Raw genomic sequence first — 20,673 nt, forward strand, 5'->3', positions numbered from 1 at the left:
ATTCTTAAACAAATCTTCACATGTAATTTGTTTATTCACACTTGTTCAAAATACAGTAGTGCATGCCAAATGTTATTTAGCAAAACATAGAATGCTAAAAATGTATAAATGAGTAAAATTGGGATGAGTTTAAACCAAAATTTAAATCTGTCATATTTAACTTACCCCTGATGCTGTGCAGTTTATTAAATAGATAAAATCTTGCTATATTTGATGTCACACTGCTTTGTTTACTGTAGTAACCAAGGCAGCACCATTATATCTGCTGTTCTACATCTACTGGATTAACATTTTTTTAAAGTATATGAATAATGTTTTAGTTTCAGATTAGTTTTTTACAATCAGTATTTAGTCAATATATTTAAAATGTTTCCAATGTTACCGGTTCAGAGTTAAAGTGGCGATGAGGTCTTAAAATGCGGGGAAAAGAGTCTTAAAAGATATTAAACTTGACTCTCTGATTCCTGTATATACCCTGGTTATGAAGATGAACAAAATCCTTATTGGTTTGTAATAAAGTGACCAGATGATGAAAGAATCTTCATTTTGGGTTGAAGTAAACCATCATTCATTCATTCATTCATTTTTTTTCAGCTTAGTCCCTTTGTAAATTAGCGGTAGCCACAACAGAATGAATCGCCAACTTATCTAGCATGTTTTTTACACAGCGGATGCCCTTCCAGCTGAAACTCAGTACTGTGAAATATCAATACACTCTCATTCACACACAGACACTATGGACAATTTAGATTATTCAATTCACCTATACATGTCTTTGCACTGTGTGGGGAACCAGAGCACCCGGAGGAAACCCACGCCAACACTGGGAGAACGTGCAAATTTCACACAGAAATGCCAACTGGCCCAGCCAGGACTTGAACAAGCCACCCTCTTGCTATGAGATGACAGTACTAATCACTGAGCCACTTTGTCGCCACAAGTAAATCCTTATCCATAATAATAAATGTAATGTTCATTGTTCATATTATAGCTAGTGATTATAGCCATATTATAGCCATATTATAGCTAGTGAATAAACTAATGTTAAAGTCTGTGTGAACTGAAAGATACAGAGAATTTTATTTTAGTCTGCTTATGTACTTCCAAATGAAAAGTAATAGAAAGAAATAGTAGTAGAAATCCAAAAGTTTCCTATTGAAAATACAAATACAATTCCTTTTAAGTGTAATTTTTTTTACAACAAAATAAATAAGAAATCATTTACAATAAAAGTATGTTTTAACTAATCTGCATGTGCAACACTGTGGATAAACCTGAATAGCGACACCAATAGGGGGCAAACAACTTTGGTAAACTTGTGCACATAAATTCAAGCATAAGTGTTGATGACGAAAATAAAAAATTATATTAATTCTATAAAAAATTGATTAATCTATTGATTCTATTAATTCTATTAATTTTCATTCATGGACTTATTTGAATTGTGCATGGACATAATGGTTTTGTTTAAACCTGTATTATTTATAGTAGTTATAGTATTTATCAATGGCTCTTTAAAAAAAATGCATTTGCTTAAAAAACAATGGAAATGGCTCTTTGCTGAAAAAAAGGTTCCTGACCCTTGCTGTATACAGTTGAGGTCAGAATTATTGACCCCCCCCCCCCCCCCCGCCCCCCCCCCCGTATACCTCCCCCCAACATATTTCTTAACGTAATATTTTCAATAACTAATTTCTAATAATTGACTTCTTTTATCTTTGCCATAATAACAGTACTAATATCTTAATAGACATTGTTTAGACAAGATTCCAATATTCAGCTTAAAGTGACATTTAAAGGCTTAACTAGGTTAATTAAGTTAATTAGGTCAAGTTAGGGTAATTAGGCAAGTCATTGGATGATGATAGTTTGTTCTGTAAACAATCAAAAACATATTTTGCCTAGAGGGTTAATAATATTGATCTTAAAATGGTTTAAAAAAAAATAATGTTGATTTTATTCTAGGCGAAATAAAACAAATAAGACTTTTTCCAGAAGAAAAATATAATAAGAAATAATGTGAAAAAGTCCTTTCTCTGTTAAACATCATTTGGAAATTATTTGAAAAAAAAAAAATGAAAAAAAATCACAGGAGGGTTACTCATTTTGACTTCAACAATTTTTTTGTGTATTTTTAGTATAATTAAAACATTTGTACAGAATAATAAATATTGCTGTTGTACTGTTTGTTAGATAAAGCTGCTCGTGTTTCGTTTTTGTGGGTGTGAGACTCTGCAGTTTGTCACTGTGTCTTTTATTCTCTACCAAACGTGTTTGCAGGGCCTGAAATAGAAACACCGAATTAACCATCCTGCAGCAATTGGACCTTGGAGGAAACAGATCCTGTGCTTTCAGTCACAGCTGCTTCTGTTTAGATGTTTTACACCAATTGCCCTCCAGTTGCTGCGAGAGAGTGAACTCTTTTTCTGAGCAGTGGGTTTCCTCAAGGTCTTCCTTTAGCTTTGCTCTTTTCAAAGCGTAGTCATCTTGAATCAAGCTGCAGCTTCTAGTTTCAAATATTTCCTTTGGTAAACAAGGGATTGGAGAATTCAAAATGGTGTGTGTTCTGTTTATGAAAGCAACAAGCACTATGTGTACAGTACACATTGGGCTAATTTCCTGATTAGAAGCCAAACATTTTCAGGAGTTCTCATAAAACAAGGCAGATAATTTAGTCCATAGTTATGTTTCTACCCTGTTAAGAAATTTTGGAAATTACACCTCATATAACTGTATTATGGATTGAATTTTACTGTAGGACAATTATGCGGTATGTTACTGTGTTTTAAAGTTGCGTTGTGAAAATGATTGTATGATTTACAGTAAAGACTTACAATGCAGTAAATACATATACAGCAAGATAAATAGTGCTTTAAATGTAAATACAGTATTTTTGCTGTAATTGATATACGGTATGTTACTGGCAGGCTACTGCGCTACAAGCTACACAGTTAATTTTTGTAAATTACACAGTATTTACCTAATATGAACAGCATTTTACTGTAGGACTGTTATGAGGTATGTTACTGTCTTTTAAAGTTGTAAAACACAGTATTTTTGTTGTGATGGATTTACAGTAAGTTACTTGCGGACTACTGCACTACACAGTTAACAATTGTTGCTAAGTCTTTATCTGTAATATGAACTGAATTTTAATGTAGGACATATATACACTGTTACTGTATTTTAAAGTTGCATTGGGAAAATGACTATATTTTACAGTAAAGACATGCAATGCAGGAAACACTTATACAGCAAGATAAACGGTGCTTTAAATGTAAACAGTATTTTTGCTGTTATTAAATAACAGTAAGTTACTTGCAGACTGCTACACTACAAGCTACACTATGAACTGAATTTCACCGTAAGACAGTTATGTGGTATATTACTGTATTTTAAAGTTGCGTTGTGAAAAGCTACTGTATATTTTACAGTAAAGGCATACAATGCTGTAAATACATACAGAGCAAGATAACTGGTGCTTTAAATGTAAATGCAGCATTTTTGCTGTAATTGATCTACGGTAAGTTACTGACAGACTGCTGCACTAAAGCTACACAGTAAACAATTTTAGTAAATTACATAGAATTTAACTGTAATATGAACTGAATTTTACTGTAGGACATTTATGTGGTATTTTATTATATTTTATTTACCTTATATTTTACAGTAAAGACATACTGTACAATGCTGTAAATACATATGCAGAAGGCAACATCTAATGTAAATATCTATGCGAAAACCAAGTGATCAAAACATTTATTTGACACAGTGATTATATATATATATATATATATATATATATATATATATATATATATATATATATATATATATATATATATATATATATATATATATATATATATATATATATATATATATATATATATATTTTTTTTTTTTTTTTTAAATCATATAATGTTATTTATAGTTTTTCATTTTTAAATTCTATCTCTCACAATGGAAATGCAGCTACTGAATGTTACAATTCTAGACCCCTCCATGGTTTCTAAGTAGGAGATTTTGAAAAATCACAGGGTGATCAAATACTTATTGACCTCCCTGTAAGTGCTGTTTCTTTCAAACAATAGCCATGTCAATAAAAGCTTTTCACTTATTTTTCAAGTGCCTTGGACTGCTTATTTTCTGCATGCCTTTAAATATCCTGTATTTGAAGAGCACTGACACATTAATTACTCCTTAAGCACATTTTGGATTTTATGTTTTTTTTCTTCATACTGTATAACTTAAAACTGGAATATAGTAATATAATGTACTTTTTCTGCATTTTACATTCTGGACAAGTTGACACCAGTTGCAGATTGTATCTGCAGATTTTGGGCAGCTGGAATTTACAGATTTCTCAAACCAGCCTGTCAGTCATCCTATCACAGTGAGCTGTCGGGGTTCTGTCACTAGTGTCTGGTTTATTGTTAGTTTGGTGACAGAGCCCTGACAATCCTATTGTCTTGTCTTTTTCGAGAGCAAGAGGTTTGAGCGAGATTGAGCCATGCACTCTCTAGTCTGCATGATATGTGAAGCATGGTGTTCGAATCCTGGCACTTCTGCCTAGTCTAGTTATGTATAGCCAATTCTACGGAACCATTGCTGTAAATAAAAAACTAAATCAAAATGTAATGAGTTAATTATTTATACTTATTAAAATGTATTACAATTTATTTAGGGGTGACACAGTGGCTCAGTGGTTAGCACTGTCCCCTTAAAGCAAGAAGGTTCCTGGTTCGAGTCCCGGCTGGGTCAGTTGGCATTTCTTTTTGGAGATTGCATTTTCTCTCCGTGTTTGCATGGGTTTCCTCCAGGTGCCCCGGTTTCCCCCACAGTCTAAAGACCTGCGCTATAGGTGAATTGAATTGGATTTTCTTAGATTGCAACAGCGGAATGAACCGCCAACTATTCCAGCATATGTTTTCAATGCGTATGCCCCTTCAGCCACAACCCAGTATGGGGGAAACTAATAATAATAATAATAATAATAATAATAATAATAATAATAATAATAATAATAATATTAATAATAATAATAAAACAACAACAATAATAATAATAATAATAATAATAATAATAATAATAATAATAATTGATAATAATAGTAATAATAATAATAATAATAATAATTATTATTATTATTATTATTATTATTATTATTATTATTATTGTTGTTGTTGTTGTTTTATTATTATTAATAATAATATTATTATAATTTTTATTATTTTTATTATTATTATTATTATTATTATTATCGATAATAATATTTGTTTTACTTGTTTGTTTGTTTGTTTATTATATAATTATTTTTATTTAATTTGTAGACCAGTTACTTTCTTTGCAGATGCATATGGTTATTTGTTCCTTCATTTATTTTGTTAAAACATATATTATTATGAATATTATAAATATGTGCCGCATCTTTACACTAAATAAACAAAGCAATTTTAGGTCACCCCAGCGCAGTTTACAGATGTCTTCAGGCTCTGTTGTTTTAGTGCACACTTGATTTGCAGTTTGAATTGCTAATGACCCACCTGAGCACACAAGTGTAAAATCCATTGTCCTCCATCTCTGCTGAGCGGAACCAAATGGAATCCCCCTCCTTACTGAGCCGATGACCTGAGAAGATGATTGGCTCCTCAGAATCGCCCTTGTTCCTGTACCAGATGAGCCGCAGCTTGGCATTTTGGGCCACGCTATAGTTGGTGCGAATGTAGCTGTAGAACAGAGCACATTTGACCCTCAGTGGCTCTCCTGCCAGCACACGATACGTCTTCAAGTCCACAGACCAGTCTATACATCCGTCAACTGTGGGAGAAACAGACAAATGAATTGATTTATGAGGATAAATAAGCTGATGGATTTATTTAACATTGTGTTTTTAAAGAAACACAGGCTAAGTATTGATTTTACCATTTTTAAATGTTGGCAGGATCATTTTTAGCTTAGCTTATAGCATTGAACCACATTCGATCATTAGCATCTAGTTTCAATAATTGACTCTTCTGTACATTTTGTACTAAGATTGACAGAAATTTAAGCTGTTAGGAACTATACTGTCATTTTGGTATAATAATCAAAGAACTGCTGCTGTACCATGGCGTAATAATATTACAAAGCATCTAAAAATAGACCCAAGCTAGGTAATAGGCAAAACTGTGCAATATGATTGCATCTGCTGCAGCCACAGATCAAGTTCCTTGATTATTACTAAAGAATAAGAGTAGAGTTCCTAGATAGCCTATATAAACCTAAAAAATAACAACTTTTCATTTTTCATTACCCTTAGTACAAAATATTACTACAGAAGAGTCAAGCTTTAAATAGTAAAATTATCTATTTTTTATTGTTTGAAACAAGAGATGCTAATGGTTTATTTGATTAAATAAGTTATGCTAAGCTAAGCTAAGCTAAAAGTGCTCCTGCCAGACCTAGAGATCGGTTGATTGGTTTACAAAGTTGTAAAATGCAACCGCTGATTTGTAAAATGATTTGTGTTTAAACCTGAAAACAAAAATATTATAAAAGATGTGCTGCATCTGAAACTACGAATACTGGAAGCTTGTGCTGGCATTTCTCCTGCTATGTTGCTATCAGTGTGTGAAGAGTGGGAGAAGAGGGTTGCATTGACAATCCAACATGATGGGCAGCACATTGAACACATTTTATAAGTAGTCAGAATCTTGTTAATAACTCATGAAAGAATAAATTTACGTTAAAACCAAGCACACCATTGTTTTTCTTGTGAAATTCCCAATACGTTTGATGTGTTAAACGTAAAGTTGAAAAGTTGAATCCAAGATGGCTGACTTCAAAATGACCACCTTGGTCACCACCTATCTTGAAAAGTTTGCCCCCTCACATCTTCTAATGTGCCACAAGCAGGACGTTAATATCACCAACCATTCCCATTGTATTAAGGTGTATCTATATAAATGGCCCACACCGTATTGAGAGGTTCAAAGTTTTGAAAAATAAGATTGTGTAAATTTGAACTTTATCTAACATTATTTGAATTAACCACAAAGTACTTTGTAGAACTATTTGACTCTACTAGAATCAAGTCATAATCCAACACAATGGACTTCTGTTGTCACAACTTTCTCTCTATGGCTCTGACCAAAACAAACACACTAGCCAGTACTGTAATTTATACATATTAAACTACAATTACACCACAGACTACAGTAGTAAAAACTAAAAAATACCAGTTTATAAGTTCAATATATTTATTAGTATGATGTAGCTAGACTATAGTATGGTTAAAAAAAAAAAAAACTACTCAATTTACTATAAAAGACTATATTTCTTTTTTATGTGGGTTTATTGCATGTGTGTTAAAAAATATTTGGATTGCACTTCCGCTTTAGAAATCTTCCATTTGAAGGAAATGATACAAATGATAAGGTTGTGCTACAAATGTTCCCATAATCATACTGAAAACTGAAAGCGAGAGGTATGGTTAGATTTGTACTGTAGTTTTACCCATTCAAAAATCAAAATCAAAACATTACTTTGTGATTGAAAAAGACATTAAAATAATGAGCATACTAAATTCACTTACTATCACAGATTATTTTATCACTGTATTCCCAACAGTACAGTACAAAAAATTAAATAAGTAATACTATTGCTGCGGAAGACTGGGTTTTTAGGGTTATTCATGGTCTGCTGAAAATAATTTGTAAATTCTAATAAGCTTCATTTTAATATGTACTGTGCAACAAATAATGTCACATCATACTTTTTTTTTTTTTTTTAAATCACTAATAGTTTACATTTTTGCAAACATTTTACATCCATAATCCTTCAAAGCTTCATCTAGGAAAATCTATCTAGGATCTAGGAAAAATGTGTATAGACAATCCAGTCTTCCTGTATCTTGTTCAGTAGTGCATGGTGCTAAAAATGGCAAGGTCATGAGTTTAATTTCCAAGGAAAGGAAAGATATTTAAAAAATGAGATTTATGGTCTTCATGGTGTGGAAAATGTGGATGGAATCATGGAATCCAGTCATAAAAATGGACTTTGCTATATCACGGATGTCACAGAATTTGTCACAGAAGCTTAAAGGTCTTCATGGCAGCTCTTAAAAATAAAAGCGTCGGTTGGTTTCTATTTTGGTGGCTGAAATTTAATGCATTCCTTACAAGTATCAATAAAAATAGTGAAATTGACAGATAAAGGAATTTAAATAATGTTTAAAGGGAAAGTTCACCCAAAACTAAAGATTCTGTCATCATTTACTCAATCCTCACTTTCTATCTTTAGTTGAACAGAACCAAATATACATTTTTATAGATAGAATAAAATGTGTAATCATTGACTTCTATAGTATTTGTTTTTCCTATGCAAGTCAATCGTTACAGGTTTTCAGCATTCTTCACAATATCTTCTTTTGTGTTAAACAGATTAAAGAAACTCACAAAGGTTTGGAACCACTTGAGGCTGAGCAAATAGTGAGTACATTTTCATTTTTGGGTGAACTTTAAAATAAACCCATCGGGCAGGGGTGGTGATACATGCCTAACTGGAGAAAACAGTATATCCCCAGGACATGAGGCTACTGATTTTGTGAGCCCTGGAAATTTGCTTCACAAATCAAATCCTGTGGCAACAAACCACAGGTAAACAACATGTTCCTAAGTAGTGACTCAGTAATGACTAATGCAGACTCAGGCTACTTTTTGAAGTAAGCTTCCTCTTCTTTTTTTCACATTCATATCTTTACCCTCTGAAACTCTGAGATGGGATCATCGAAAGGGCAGTGTAACTTGTATACAGTATTCTCTTATTTAATAATCATAATAATAATAATAATAATAATAGAAGAAGAAGAACAGTTACAATTTACAATAACTATTCAGTTACCTACTGAATTACAGTGTACACCCTACACTTGTATAAGGTTAAGTTATAATTTTATGTATATGTATTTAAGGTTATTGTTTATGGTTAGGATTACAAACTGTATTACTGTATGGCTTAGGGTCACTTGCATGTAATTATGCAGTATTAATTGTAATTATTACAGTAGTGTATACTATAAATGTAACATATGTAGGAAGGACACCTTAAAATAAAGTGCAACCCAAAATAATTGAACAACAACTACTACTACTACCATTATTATTACACTGTAAAACCCAAAAAGTTAAGGTAACTCAAAGGAAATAGATTGCAACAAACTATTTAAGTTCAAAAACTAATCCTAGTAAAAATGATAATAGAATAATAAGAATAAAAAATAATTCATAGGACTACTATGCTCAAAACTCTTTTCAAATGAGTAGAATTAACTTTCAGTCATTTTGACTGTTGGGTTTTACTGTGTATTATTCATTCATTCATTCATTCTCTTTTTGGCTTAGTGGCTATCATGCTACCCACAGCGCCACCATGACACCTATTATTATTATTATTATTATTATTATTATTATTATTATTATTATTATTATTATTATTATTATTATTATTATTATTATTATTGCAAACAAGCTAGATAAAATAATAAACAAGCTAGATAAATAAATAAATAAATACATTAATTAGTTATTTAATTAATTAGTTCATGTATGCCATGCATGTTTTATGCATGATTTACACTTACATAGCTATTTTACTTTTTTAAAACGAATTCTTTTTTTCACAACATTAGTGAAATATTTCTTGAGTACTGTTTAATGAAAAGACTACATTCAACACACATTTTAACACATTTCTGGACATAACATATTTCAAAACATCATATTTTTCAAGTTATTTTGCAAGATACTAGCCTACTATCCTAAGTAAAGGCTTAAATTGGTTAACAAGGCAAGTTAGGTTTATTAAAAAATTCACAGGACAATTATATAGGCATTAACAAAAATTATAATATTATTGACCTTAAATGAAATTGAAAAAAATAAAGAAAGAAACATTTTATTATTTGAAAAGGAGGGCTAATCGTTTTCCCTTCGACTGTATATGATTTGAAGTAGCCTATCAGTCACATATCATTCAACTAATGAGACATTCTACCAGAAATGTACATTTTCACTTAATAAAAAATGTGACAGGGCCTGGCCTTTAAGCTTGTTGTCCTCAAAATATCATACAAAAACAAAAATAAAATCATACAGATGAATGATAGAACACATCCTTGATTACAGCTTCTCTATCAAATGATGCCACTTCCGAGTCATAGACCTAAAGGTGTATTGCATGCATTTTTCGCTACAGCTAATGCAAATGAGACAGGACTGACCAAAACATGGGGACAATTGTAAATTTATTTGTATTATATATTTGTAGTATTGATTTGTGTTTTCATGTTTTAATCAATTAATGTGAATGATAACAATGTAAACTTTCTATTTCTGAAGAGTTTTTTTTCTCTGATTAACAGTTTTTAGCATAAAGAAACTATTAAAGCTGTAGGTTCAATCAGGCTGAGGACAAGGACAATAACAGGGTGTGTACACTTGTAAAGTGTTTTTGATAAAAATCTGAATATAAATTTAATATATCTATAAAAATACAAAATAATCAGCTAAATAATCTTTTAATATATACTGAAAACCCCATTGTAGGGTTCCACAGCAGCTTGACATATTTGAAAGACTTAAAGAGTTCGCCCAAAACTTAAAATTCTCATCATTCACTTGATCCAAACCTGTTTGTCTTTTTTAACACAAAAGAAGAAAACTGGATACCTGTAACCATTGACATTGACACACTGTAAACAAATCTGTTGTTCATTTATTTATTTATTTATTTTATTTTTTTCTGGCAGCCAGGGTGCTGGAAAAAAAAAGTAAAATAATGGCCATTAAATTACAGGCATTTTCCGTAAAATAACAGAAAAAATACAGAAATTTACCGGAATATTTAATTTAAGGAATTTAAATTAAAGGTGTTATTTAAAGTCTGTTATTTAGTTGTTTATATTAGTATGCAAAAGCACTGCAGTGTTTGAGTGTTCTGTGTTTTTCTGAGGTAACTAGTCTACCGAAATGTGTATATTTCATACAAAGTAAAACTGATTGGTCAGTTCTTGTCACATGACTCATGGTTTCAACCGGGTGCGCCTGTGAAATGCGAGCAAAAGATGTGATATGTGAACAGCCCTACATGCAGCTAAGCTTCTCTTCACATTCAGAAGAAACCTTCACTCCTGATCCTGCACAAAAAAAAAAATAAAAAATTAAATTTAGCCCGTTTAGGTTGAGTTACACCGCCGTGTTTTTGGGTACCAGTGTCCTCCTTGGTGACGAGCATTGTTGTAGAATGCTTTCTATTCAGCTGCCTAAACAAGTTGCTGGTCAAGTTAAAAGCAGTGGAAAGTTCTTCATAGACTACATAGACTGCATTTCACAATTATATTTTTGTTTTACGCTCAATGAAATCAAAGTAATGTCTGTATTTCCATTTGAAGAAGCAAGCACTCCCTTCAGCAACTATTACAGCTTGTATTCTCTAGTAATTTAAAAGCGCATGCTTATTAACTGACATTGTGGCGGAAAATGTGATTTGAAAGAAGTATTTTTTTCTTCCAAAAACTATATTTGTAACGCTTTATTAGCTAAAATCAATTTACACAAGTTTAAAATGTAATTCGTTATGTTACTGCATTCCCCACAAGTGTAACTAGAATACAGTAATACATTACGGTGGAACGTTATACACCAAACTCTGATTCGTTTCTGGTAGAATGTCCCTAATAATCCTGCATCACAACCAGCACAATTTCTGTCCCAGCAGCCTTTATAATAATGTTTAGAGGCTTGTTCAAGTCTTTATTAAATGAAAAAGACAACATGTTTGAATATTCCATAATGTTCCAAATAAAAAAAAAACATTTGTGAAACCACTCGACGCCCAGCGAAACAACCACCGAAACGTGCTCTTCCCATGAAAATGCACAGCCGTCTCCAAAGAGCAACAAAGCCATTTACCTCCACATGACATTAACCGCAAGCTCGCTGCGTTCCAATATTTCACGTTGATAGAAAGATGAAACTCATCAAAGTCATGGCCACCTATCAGCATGGAGCGCTGTAATTTATGAGCAATTACAGGGGTGTTTGTGCGCGGACACTGACTCATCACTGCGCCCGCCTCCCATCACATAAATATCTTTCACATTCAAAATCTGCCACCGCCGATTTATGTCAAGCGCTGTCACAATCACACATTTACGGCATGGATTTTGTTATATACGCTCGGCCTGATGAATTCTGCAGCCAAGCACTGAGGAAGAAAAAAAAAAAAGTGAGAAAGATGGAGGGAGAAAGCGATATCACACATGGCTGGCCAGGAAGAGAGCTGACTTTAAAGGGTTTGAAATCACACGCACACTCATATGCACACTAGATAAGCAGGAGTGTAGTGGATTAGTTTGGTCTGCTGCCTTCGTGTGATGCGTCTGAAGCAGAAACAGTGTGCCGGGGCTCGCAGGTTACATGTTATATAAACAGGCAGCCATATGCCCGCCTCGAGTCATTTTGCATATAACGCACTTGTCTTGAATGATTAATTTATCGGTTATTGAGTGCGACGCCACGGTGTAATTGGACAGGATACGCCTTGCTTGTCATGCTAATTCTTGTTATGTTGTAAAGCGCATCACGGTGAGCGCCCCGGCAAAAAGCTTTTGTACCGAATCCTAAATGTTTGCATATGGATGAGGGGGGAAAAAAGTTCTAAAAATGGAGGCCGGTCAGGAAAGAGCAGACATTATGTATGCACAGCAAGAGGGCATTAGTGAACTTTTCAACAAAACACTAACTCAAGATCAAGATATTACTCACGGCATCACAGACACCTCAGATGGTTAGCGAAAGGCCACATCCCATGATAAAAAAAAATCCAAAAAAGACACTAACATTTGTGTCCTTAATGTTTAATGTTATGTATGAAGACGTTTGTGGTAACACTTTACAATAAGGTTCAGATTTTAAAACACGTCTGTAGCATGCATGAATTATAGTTCATGTTTAGTTCAGCATTTTCTAATACATTCATATTATTTTATTTCATTTTTATTTATATACACATACCGGCCACATTATTAGGTACTGTATTACCTTACTAGTACCGAGCTGGCCCCCCTTTTGCCTTCAGAACTGCCTTAAGCCCTCATGGCATAGATACAACAAGGATATTTTGGTTCATATTGGCATGATAGAATCACACAGTTGCTGCACATCCTTTATGCGAATCTCCCATTCCACCACATCCCAAAGGTTCTTTATTGGATTGAGATCTGGTGACTGTGGAGGCCATTTGAATACAGTGAATTCATTGTCATGTTCAAGAAACCAGTCTGAGATGATTCGCGCTTTATGACATGGCGCGTTATCCTGCTGGAAGTAGTCATCAGAAGATGGGTACACTGTGGTCTTAAAGGGATGGACATGGGCAGCAACAATATTTAGGTAGGTTGTGGTGTTGACATGATGCTCAATTGGTACTAATGGGCCCAAAGTGTGCCAAGTAAATATCCCCATGGCATTACACCACCACTACCACCAGCCTGAACCGTTGATACACGACAGAATGGATCTATGCTTTCATGTTGTTTCTGACCCTACCATCCAATTGTTGCATCAGAAATCGAGATTCACTGAACCAGGCAACGTTCTTTTTTAGTCTTCTATTGTCCAATTTGGTGAGCCTGTGCAAATTGTAGCCTCTTAGCTGAGTAATACCCTATGTACTTTGAACTGCAGCAGATCGTCTCAACCATGTCTAAATGCCTAAATGCATTAAGTTGCTTCCATGTGATTGGCTGATTAAAATTTGTGATAACAAGCAGTTGAACAGGTGTACCTAATAAAGTGGCCGGTGAGTGTATTAATGCTGCTTTCAAGTGCTGTCGTAACTACCATAATTACCAGTGTCCTTGTTGGAAATTGGACATGAGTGGCTTTTAATATTTAATGTATTACTAGGAATTATTATTAATACTTTAGCCATTGGGACTAAAATAATTCAATAAAATAAATGCAGAGGTAAATTTTATACTAGAGTTTGTAGATTGGGTGGATTGTACAATCAATTAATACATTGTTAAGATGATTAATGCATTATTGATGTAATTTTTAATCAATGTAGTTTGTATTAATTCTTCTTTTATGCCAGCAGCTACAAGGCATATCTTATTTTTTATCTTTTGCATATAAATAACAATTTGCAGCATTATATTGTATGCACAGGGAGAATAGCTTGTGTTTGACTGAAATTGTGAATAGAGCAGTGAAGGTGTTCATTAAAGTGAACGATGCATGCTTAATCACAACAAATAATAGATTAGGAAAAAGCATCATTTATAATAGCTTTACATCACCTTGCTTGAGTTTTAGCCCAGAGTATAGGAGGCTGCAATAAGGGGAGCAGTGAAATGTGTGCAGTCAATACGGATAGTTCTCAGTTTGCGTCGTCGAACAGACACCAAAGAGATCAAAAAGCAGATCATGTGCTTAAGTGATGATAAATTGTATAATTTAGATACTGTTTAATTGATAGGAAACTAAATATGTGACCCTGGAGCAAAATAATAAATAAATGAATAATGACAGTGCTGTATGTTGCACATGCAAATGCAATAGGCAAAAATAAATTGTATGGTTTAACATTATAGATTTTTCTTTTATGCCAAAAATAGGATATTAAGTAACAATCATTGAAGACATTTTGTAAATGTCCTACTGTAAATATATCAAAACTCAATTTGTGAAGTTTATTTATAAACTGATTTCGAGAGGATAACGTTGCTTGCGGTCGGTCCCGCATTATTAAATTTATGATTCCCCAATAAGACGATTCCTAAGCCACAATAAATACCCTAAGTTCCATATAACAGCCATCTTCATTTTGAAGAATCCCCCCTTTCACCCCTACTCCTTCTCCTTTTCTAGATGGGTAGCATGGTGGCCCAGGGGTTAGCACTGTTGCATCACAGCAAGAACATCACTGGTTCTAGTCCTTACCAAGCCAGCCAATGTTTCTGTGCAGAGTTTACACGTTCTTCCCGTGCTCATGTGGGTTTCCCCCATTTTCCCTGGTTTCCTCCCACCGTCCAAAAACATGCAACTTAAAAAAATTGATTAATCTAAATCGGCATCATAGACATGCTACTAGTAAGTAGTTATCTCTTAAGAGCAATCACTATCTGTTCTTTAGCTACTACAGCAGGGGAGTTCTCGAGATCTACCTGAGCTTAAACTCTCCTCTCGCCTTGCAAACGGGAGAGAGCCCCAGGCTTGAGGATCTTATGAAGTCAGGGCTTTCTCCTGGTCATGGGACAGCATGCCAAACAAGCTTTCTAATTAATCATCAGTTAAGTGTAAACTCTGGAATTATTATTAATATGCATTGCTGAAAAGTTTATTAGAACAACTTTAAAGAAACCTTTTAAAGAAAGCCAGATCATATATTTACATGATATTTCTTTAGAAATTGAGTTTTAAAATGTATTTATAATAGCTAAAAGTACTTTACATTTCTCATAATTAGCTTAAAAAAAATCAAAGGGGATCATTTTTGTCTCAACTGTACCCATATACTGTAGAGAAGTGTTGGGGGAACACATTTTTAAGTATTGCGAGTTACCGCCTTGAAAAGACACAGATACCTGATAGATTCTATGGATGGCAGATCGTAAACAATGCTCAGTAAAGATAGATATTTCTGGCCAGATGAATCTGGATGTACCAGAGATAATATTGAAACCAGGAACACAAATGGACAAACTCAGGATACAGACAACAACCAGAAGAGGGACCAAGATTAACCAAGCTAGGAAGGTGAGATGATCACTACAGATTATAGGAGATAAGAGAGAGGCAATTAAGTTTAGAAATACGTAAGCGACACTGACCGGGAGGAGAGTGTTGTACTTCAAGTCGTAAGAGGAGCGAGGTGCTGGGTATAATAAAGCTGAGGTGATGACTGTGGATGACGTGCAGGTGTGGGGCTAATCAGAAAGCAGGTGACTGTGAATTGAGTAATTGCGGTGAGTGTGAAGCTGCGGTCACACTGCACTTTCCTCCCCATATGCTGCTTCCCAATTTGCATACTATAAGTCCTAAATAGTATTTGAAAATAGAATTAGTTTGTCCCAAATCGTAGTATGTTGAAAAGAGTAAAAGGGCACGGGGCACAAAGTAACGCTGGGTAAAATGTAACATGGAGTTTTAAGGTATTTGCTTTGGGTTGATCATGGCATGCTTCCAAGGTTGTCGACAGACAACTCCTGCCAATTATTGAAAAAGTTCAAAGAAATTTGAATGAGAAACACAGGAGAAACTTTTTTTTTGCAGCATAAAGTATTTTTTATTATAGTCAATATATTATTTGACTATATGTATTTTTTTAAATCTGTGAAAGTATGGTAGTAAACTCTTATATTGTCTTGATTACCGTCTTCTAGGCTAAAAGATGAAACCATTTTGAAAGACGTAAAAAACACAGTGACTGCTATCCAGTTTTGAAGAAAAGGTTTGTTGTAACAGGGTGTAACAATTAATCCTCACACTCTTGGACAACATATAAACCAAGAAAATAATTGTGGAATTTTGAGTGTACTGTTGACAACTAATAAATAACATTCTGTTTTAATAGAAAATATTTTTAATAGACAAAAAATATTTTATTGCTAAGACTACAAATAAATGCATTGTATAATATTGGATAATCATCCAAATAAATCCAAATCTGTTTATCCAATAAATAAAAAAATAAAAAAACTGTGCTATGTAGAATAAAAAATAAACTGAGATAAGTACTAAGGAAATATAGCTACTATTTAAAATAAACTGGATTTAAAGGGTCCCGAAACACCAAAACACATTTTTGGAGCTGTTGACAGTCGTGTTTGTGTCCCATGCTGCTAAAAACACTATTAGGTCAGACACATATATTTCACTGAAAAGTGAAAATTGGTGGTTTTTGCGTTATTTCAAGCAAATTCGTACTTCTTGATTTAAATCAATCACCGCGCTCTATTGTGCAACTTCATTAATATTCATTAATGTTACAGTGTTCAGACGGCAGAGAGACGCCACACTGTCTTGCCAAAACAAGCGTGCAGTGTTGCTTTTATAAATTGCTGCAGTGCAGGTTTTGTTTTTATTTCCTCTCTATGAGAGCGCAGCTGGACTCACGTGTGGATTACAGTCCACGCGACGCTCGACAACAATACGTGTCTAAGGAACATTGTCTACCCGAGAGCTTTTCTTATCTGGAAATGGTGAGATCCGGATTTGTCGCTCGTCTTTTTTTAATAAAGATGCGGCTCTAGTTAATGTTGATTGTTCTGTCTCTACAGATTTGGTAAGTGGGTGACCAGTGGTCTTTGTTTATTCAGATGGCAAAATTAGTTTGTATCGAACTAATTATTATACTGAGTGTAAACATGTTAGCACCACAATCAAAATTACCGTCGTGTAGGATTTTCACCGCATTTTGTGACAGGAATAACACACGCGGCTTTCTGATGCTACCTGCCGAGTGCATCTAAGTTTCCGGGAAATGGGGAGGTTTTTTTTCTCCCATTCGCCTTGCAGGAACAAACATTGCATGAAAAATACACACTTAGAGCATTTCCTCGAATCAAATATCTTGTTTGTCATAAGGGGCATGAATGATATTCCTGAATGAAAGAGCCAAACTGCAGTTTAGGTCCACCATTTAATAATTTGTCAAATATTTTGATTACTTATGTCCATGTAAACACTTTCTCACCCTGCTGAAACAAGGGGGTTTTATGGCCCTTTAAATTAATTGTGTGAAATCTGCCTTTTTAAAGCATGTGTTACAACTAACCCGCTGTCTGTTACAGCTTGCCCCGCAGGTGGGGTAAATAGTAACATTTTTACTCTATATGTCTGGTGATCATACAACCAGTGCTCATTTGTAGGAGAGGCTTTACTGAGGTGAAGTTTGATTTATATTCACACATTTGTTCATTTTTGAACAGTGACAGCCTGTGATACAACTGGCCTGTCAACAACAACGCTTGATAAAATGCGTGTCTTCTAACTTAGTTTTCTAACTGGTGAATAACATGATCTAGTGTTATCAGAGCGCGTTTGCGTGTTCATGACTTAAGGAGGCGTGGCTTTGGCCGGCGGGATTGGTGAGAGGCGTTGTAAAATTTCTAAGCTAATATGCTAATGGTAGCATTCTGGCAGATGACCTACAGCACCTTTAAGGCTGAAATGGCCTTAATCACTAAATGCACTACAGATTTGGCGTTTACATGCACACACAAATTACATCTAAATGCTTTCCCAGCATAATACTCACTACTCTCGGGTTATTTTTTACTCATACTTTGAGTAATATTTACAACAGATAGGTTTACTCTGCTTGTGCTGTTTTTTTTGGAAAAGTAATGGTACTTTTACTTGAGTATGATTTTTCAGTACTCTTTTCACCACTGCGTATAATATTAGCAATAATATTACTTTTATATGTAATGCATTGCTTAAATAAATAAGTAATACTATTGGAGTTACTTTTTTATTGTAATGCAAATAAATTTTTTGTTTAATTAATTCACTTTTTAAAAAATAAATTGCTGAATTAAAATGAACATAGACACATTAAATCAAAAACTCAATAAAAGAATGCCCTCCTTGCGGTTTATAGACAGAAACTAAGATGGCTCTGGCTTACATTTCTGCAATGAATTATTCTCATTATTTTGAACACATCAGAGAGAAAAGGAAAAGGGAATTGCACAGTGATTTTACTTCACTATTAAGACAAAAAAGTACAAAAGTGGCAAACACACTGCTTTAAATAATCAATAATCTGTATATACAGCACATACAGCTCTGGGGTCAGGACGTTCTCAGAAGACAACATTATCCCAAACTATATATTTTTTTATTTGTTTTTTTAAATAAATTAAAATAAATTATTGCTATATTCTATATATTCTATACATAGGTAAAACACTTAAATGTCCAATAATGATCAACAAGAATTAAATATTAGAGTCACACTTTATTTTGATGGTCTGTTTGCTGAATTTAAGTTACATTGCATCTACATGCCAACTAATTCTCATTATATTATAAGTCGACTATTAGGTTGGGGTTAGGGTTAGTGTAAGTTGACATGAACTAGCGAAGTTTCTTATAGTCAGTTACCTGTCTTTTGAAGGAGCAGTATCAACAGATATTCAGCAGACAGTCTACTAATACTCAAATGGACCATCAAAATAAAGTGTTACCAAGATTAATAGCTTTAGTCATTTCAAATCTATCTCTTTTTTGCTTTAAGGTATGAACAGTGCAGCTTACATGCAGTGTCTGTCAAAAATAGACTAGTTGGCTGTCTAGTAAACCAGAGAGGATACTTCTGAAATCTGTAATAAAGTGCCAAAGCTGTAATGAACCACAGACATATGCGCTGAAAATAAGGGGTAATGATCTGAATCAGGTGTGTTAATTAAGGGTGACATACAAAAATGTGCAGAGAAAAACACTGTATTAACTAATGTTTACTGAAAAGGTCTTATTGTAAAAAATTACTGACTTTTTGATGAAGTATCAAACTGAGAGTGGCAACAAACACCAAATACGAGGGTGAAAAATGATTGACAGATGAGCAAGCTTAAATTTTTGTCCAAAACATTATTGTGCTGGTTCAATAGTTTTGCTTTGTTTTTCTTTCTTTTATATACACTGCTTTGCTATCAAATGAAACTGCAATTTTCAGTTCCTAATGTAAAATCCATCGCAAGGCCTTGTGCCCTCTCCAGTAATAATTGCCTGACCTGCTTACAGTATGGTGGCTCGCTCTATTACCAAGCAGTATGGCAATTTCAGCTATGAAAGCTTAAGGGGCACAAAAAGTCAATATCAGAACAGCAGCCCACCAAACACTTTGTGCTGATATGCAATTTCATTGCTGACGTACGTCTGATAGCTTGTTTATAATTCTTCTAAAGTGTGGATGAATAGCTTGTAGCGAACATGTATCTTCAGACAGGTGTAAATGGAGGCTGGTTGTACCGGGACGCCTGGGGTGAAACATTCTCCTGAAATGACTCGCACTTCACCATCTTATCAAAGACTAATCAATATGGAAATGCAGAGAGGGTTATGGCCCTTAGCGTGGGATTTCGAGCAGCTCGTTGGTCATCTTATGTGAATTAAGTGGCTTTTATGCGCTAGATTCAGTCCAAACCTGTCAACCGTCCCATTTTTCACCATTATATCCCACTATCCCATTAAAGATTTTATCCATATTTCTCTTTCATCTTTCTATGAAAGGTGGCAGTAACATGTACACTACCTGACAAAAGGCTTGTTGCCTATCCAACTTTTAAAAGCAACAAATAATAATTTGACTACTAGTTGGTCATTTGGTAGCAGAAGTGGCTTATATAAAAGGCAAAGGCCTCTAGATTACGCTTATTTTATCAAAATAAAATATAATCATGCCTTGATTTTGAATTATTTAATTAGGACAGTGTGGCAAGGGGGCGTGGCCAAGGGCCGTGGGAATGGAATGAGGCCGCCGCGTAAGTGAATACACCTGCAGTGCGCACCGGCCTCGAATCCCACAGAAGGAGCTCTGGACTATAAAAGGAGGAATGATGGCAGAGGAAGCCGGGAGAGGACCGGGGCCGGGCATATTGTTTTACTTTTGCTTTCAGTT

At 34.1% G+C, this 20,673-nt stretch overlaps 2 protein-coding genes and 1 long non-coding RNA gene across 5 annotated transcripts in view; 1 reads left to right on the forward strand and 2 right to left on the reverse strand.

Moving 5' to 3' along the window:
- Positions 1-20,673, forward strand: part of LOC147840770 (uncharacterized) — an 821,899-nt gene that overhangs the window by 379,321 nt on the left and 421,905 nt on the right. The gene's annotated exons all lie outside the window — the stretch shown is intronic.
- The window catches only part of il1rapl2 (interleukin 1 receptor accessory protein-like 2), a 596,834-nt gene that overhangs the window by 260,608 nt on the left and 315,553 nt on the right, over positions 1-20,673 (reverse strand). For all 3 annotated transcript variants that reach the window (XR_015506586.1, XM_087279997.1, NM_001142584.1), the window contains 1 exon segment: positions 5,547-5,820. Coding sequence is in view for 2 of the 3 variants with exons in the window: in XM_087279997.1 (XP_087136123.1) it covers positions 5,547-5,820 (274 nt within the window). In the remaining variant the exon portion in view is untranslated.
- Positions 1-20,673, reverse strand: part of commd5 (COMM domain containing 5) — a 432,514-nt gene that overhangs the window by 14,245 nt on the left and 397,596 nt on the right. The window lies entirely within an intron of this gene.

The sequence above is a fragment of the Danio rerio genome, chromosome 14 (assembly GCF_052040795.2).
Source record: "Danio rerio strain M-AB ecotype USA chromosome 14, GRCz13ab, whole genome shotgun sequence".
In the NCBI taxonomy this organism is placed as follows: domain Eukaryota; kingdom Metazoa; phylum Chordata; class Actinopteri; order Cypriniformes; family Danionidae; genus Danio; species Danio rerio.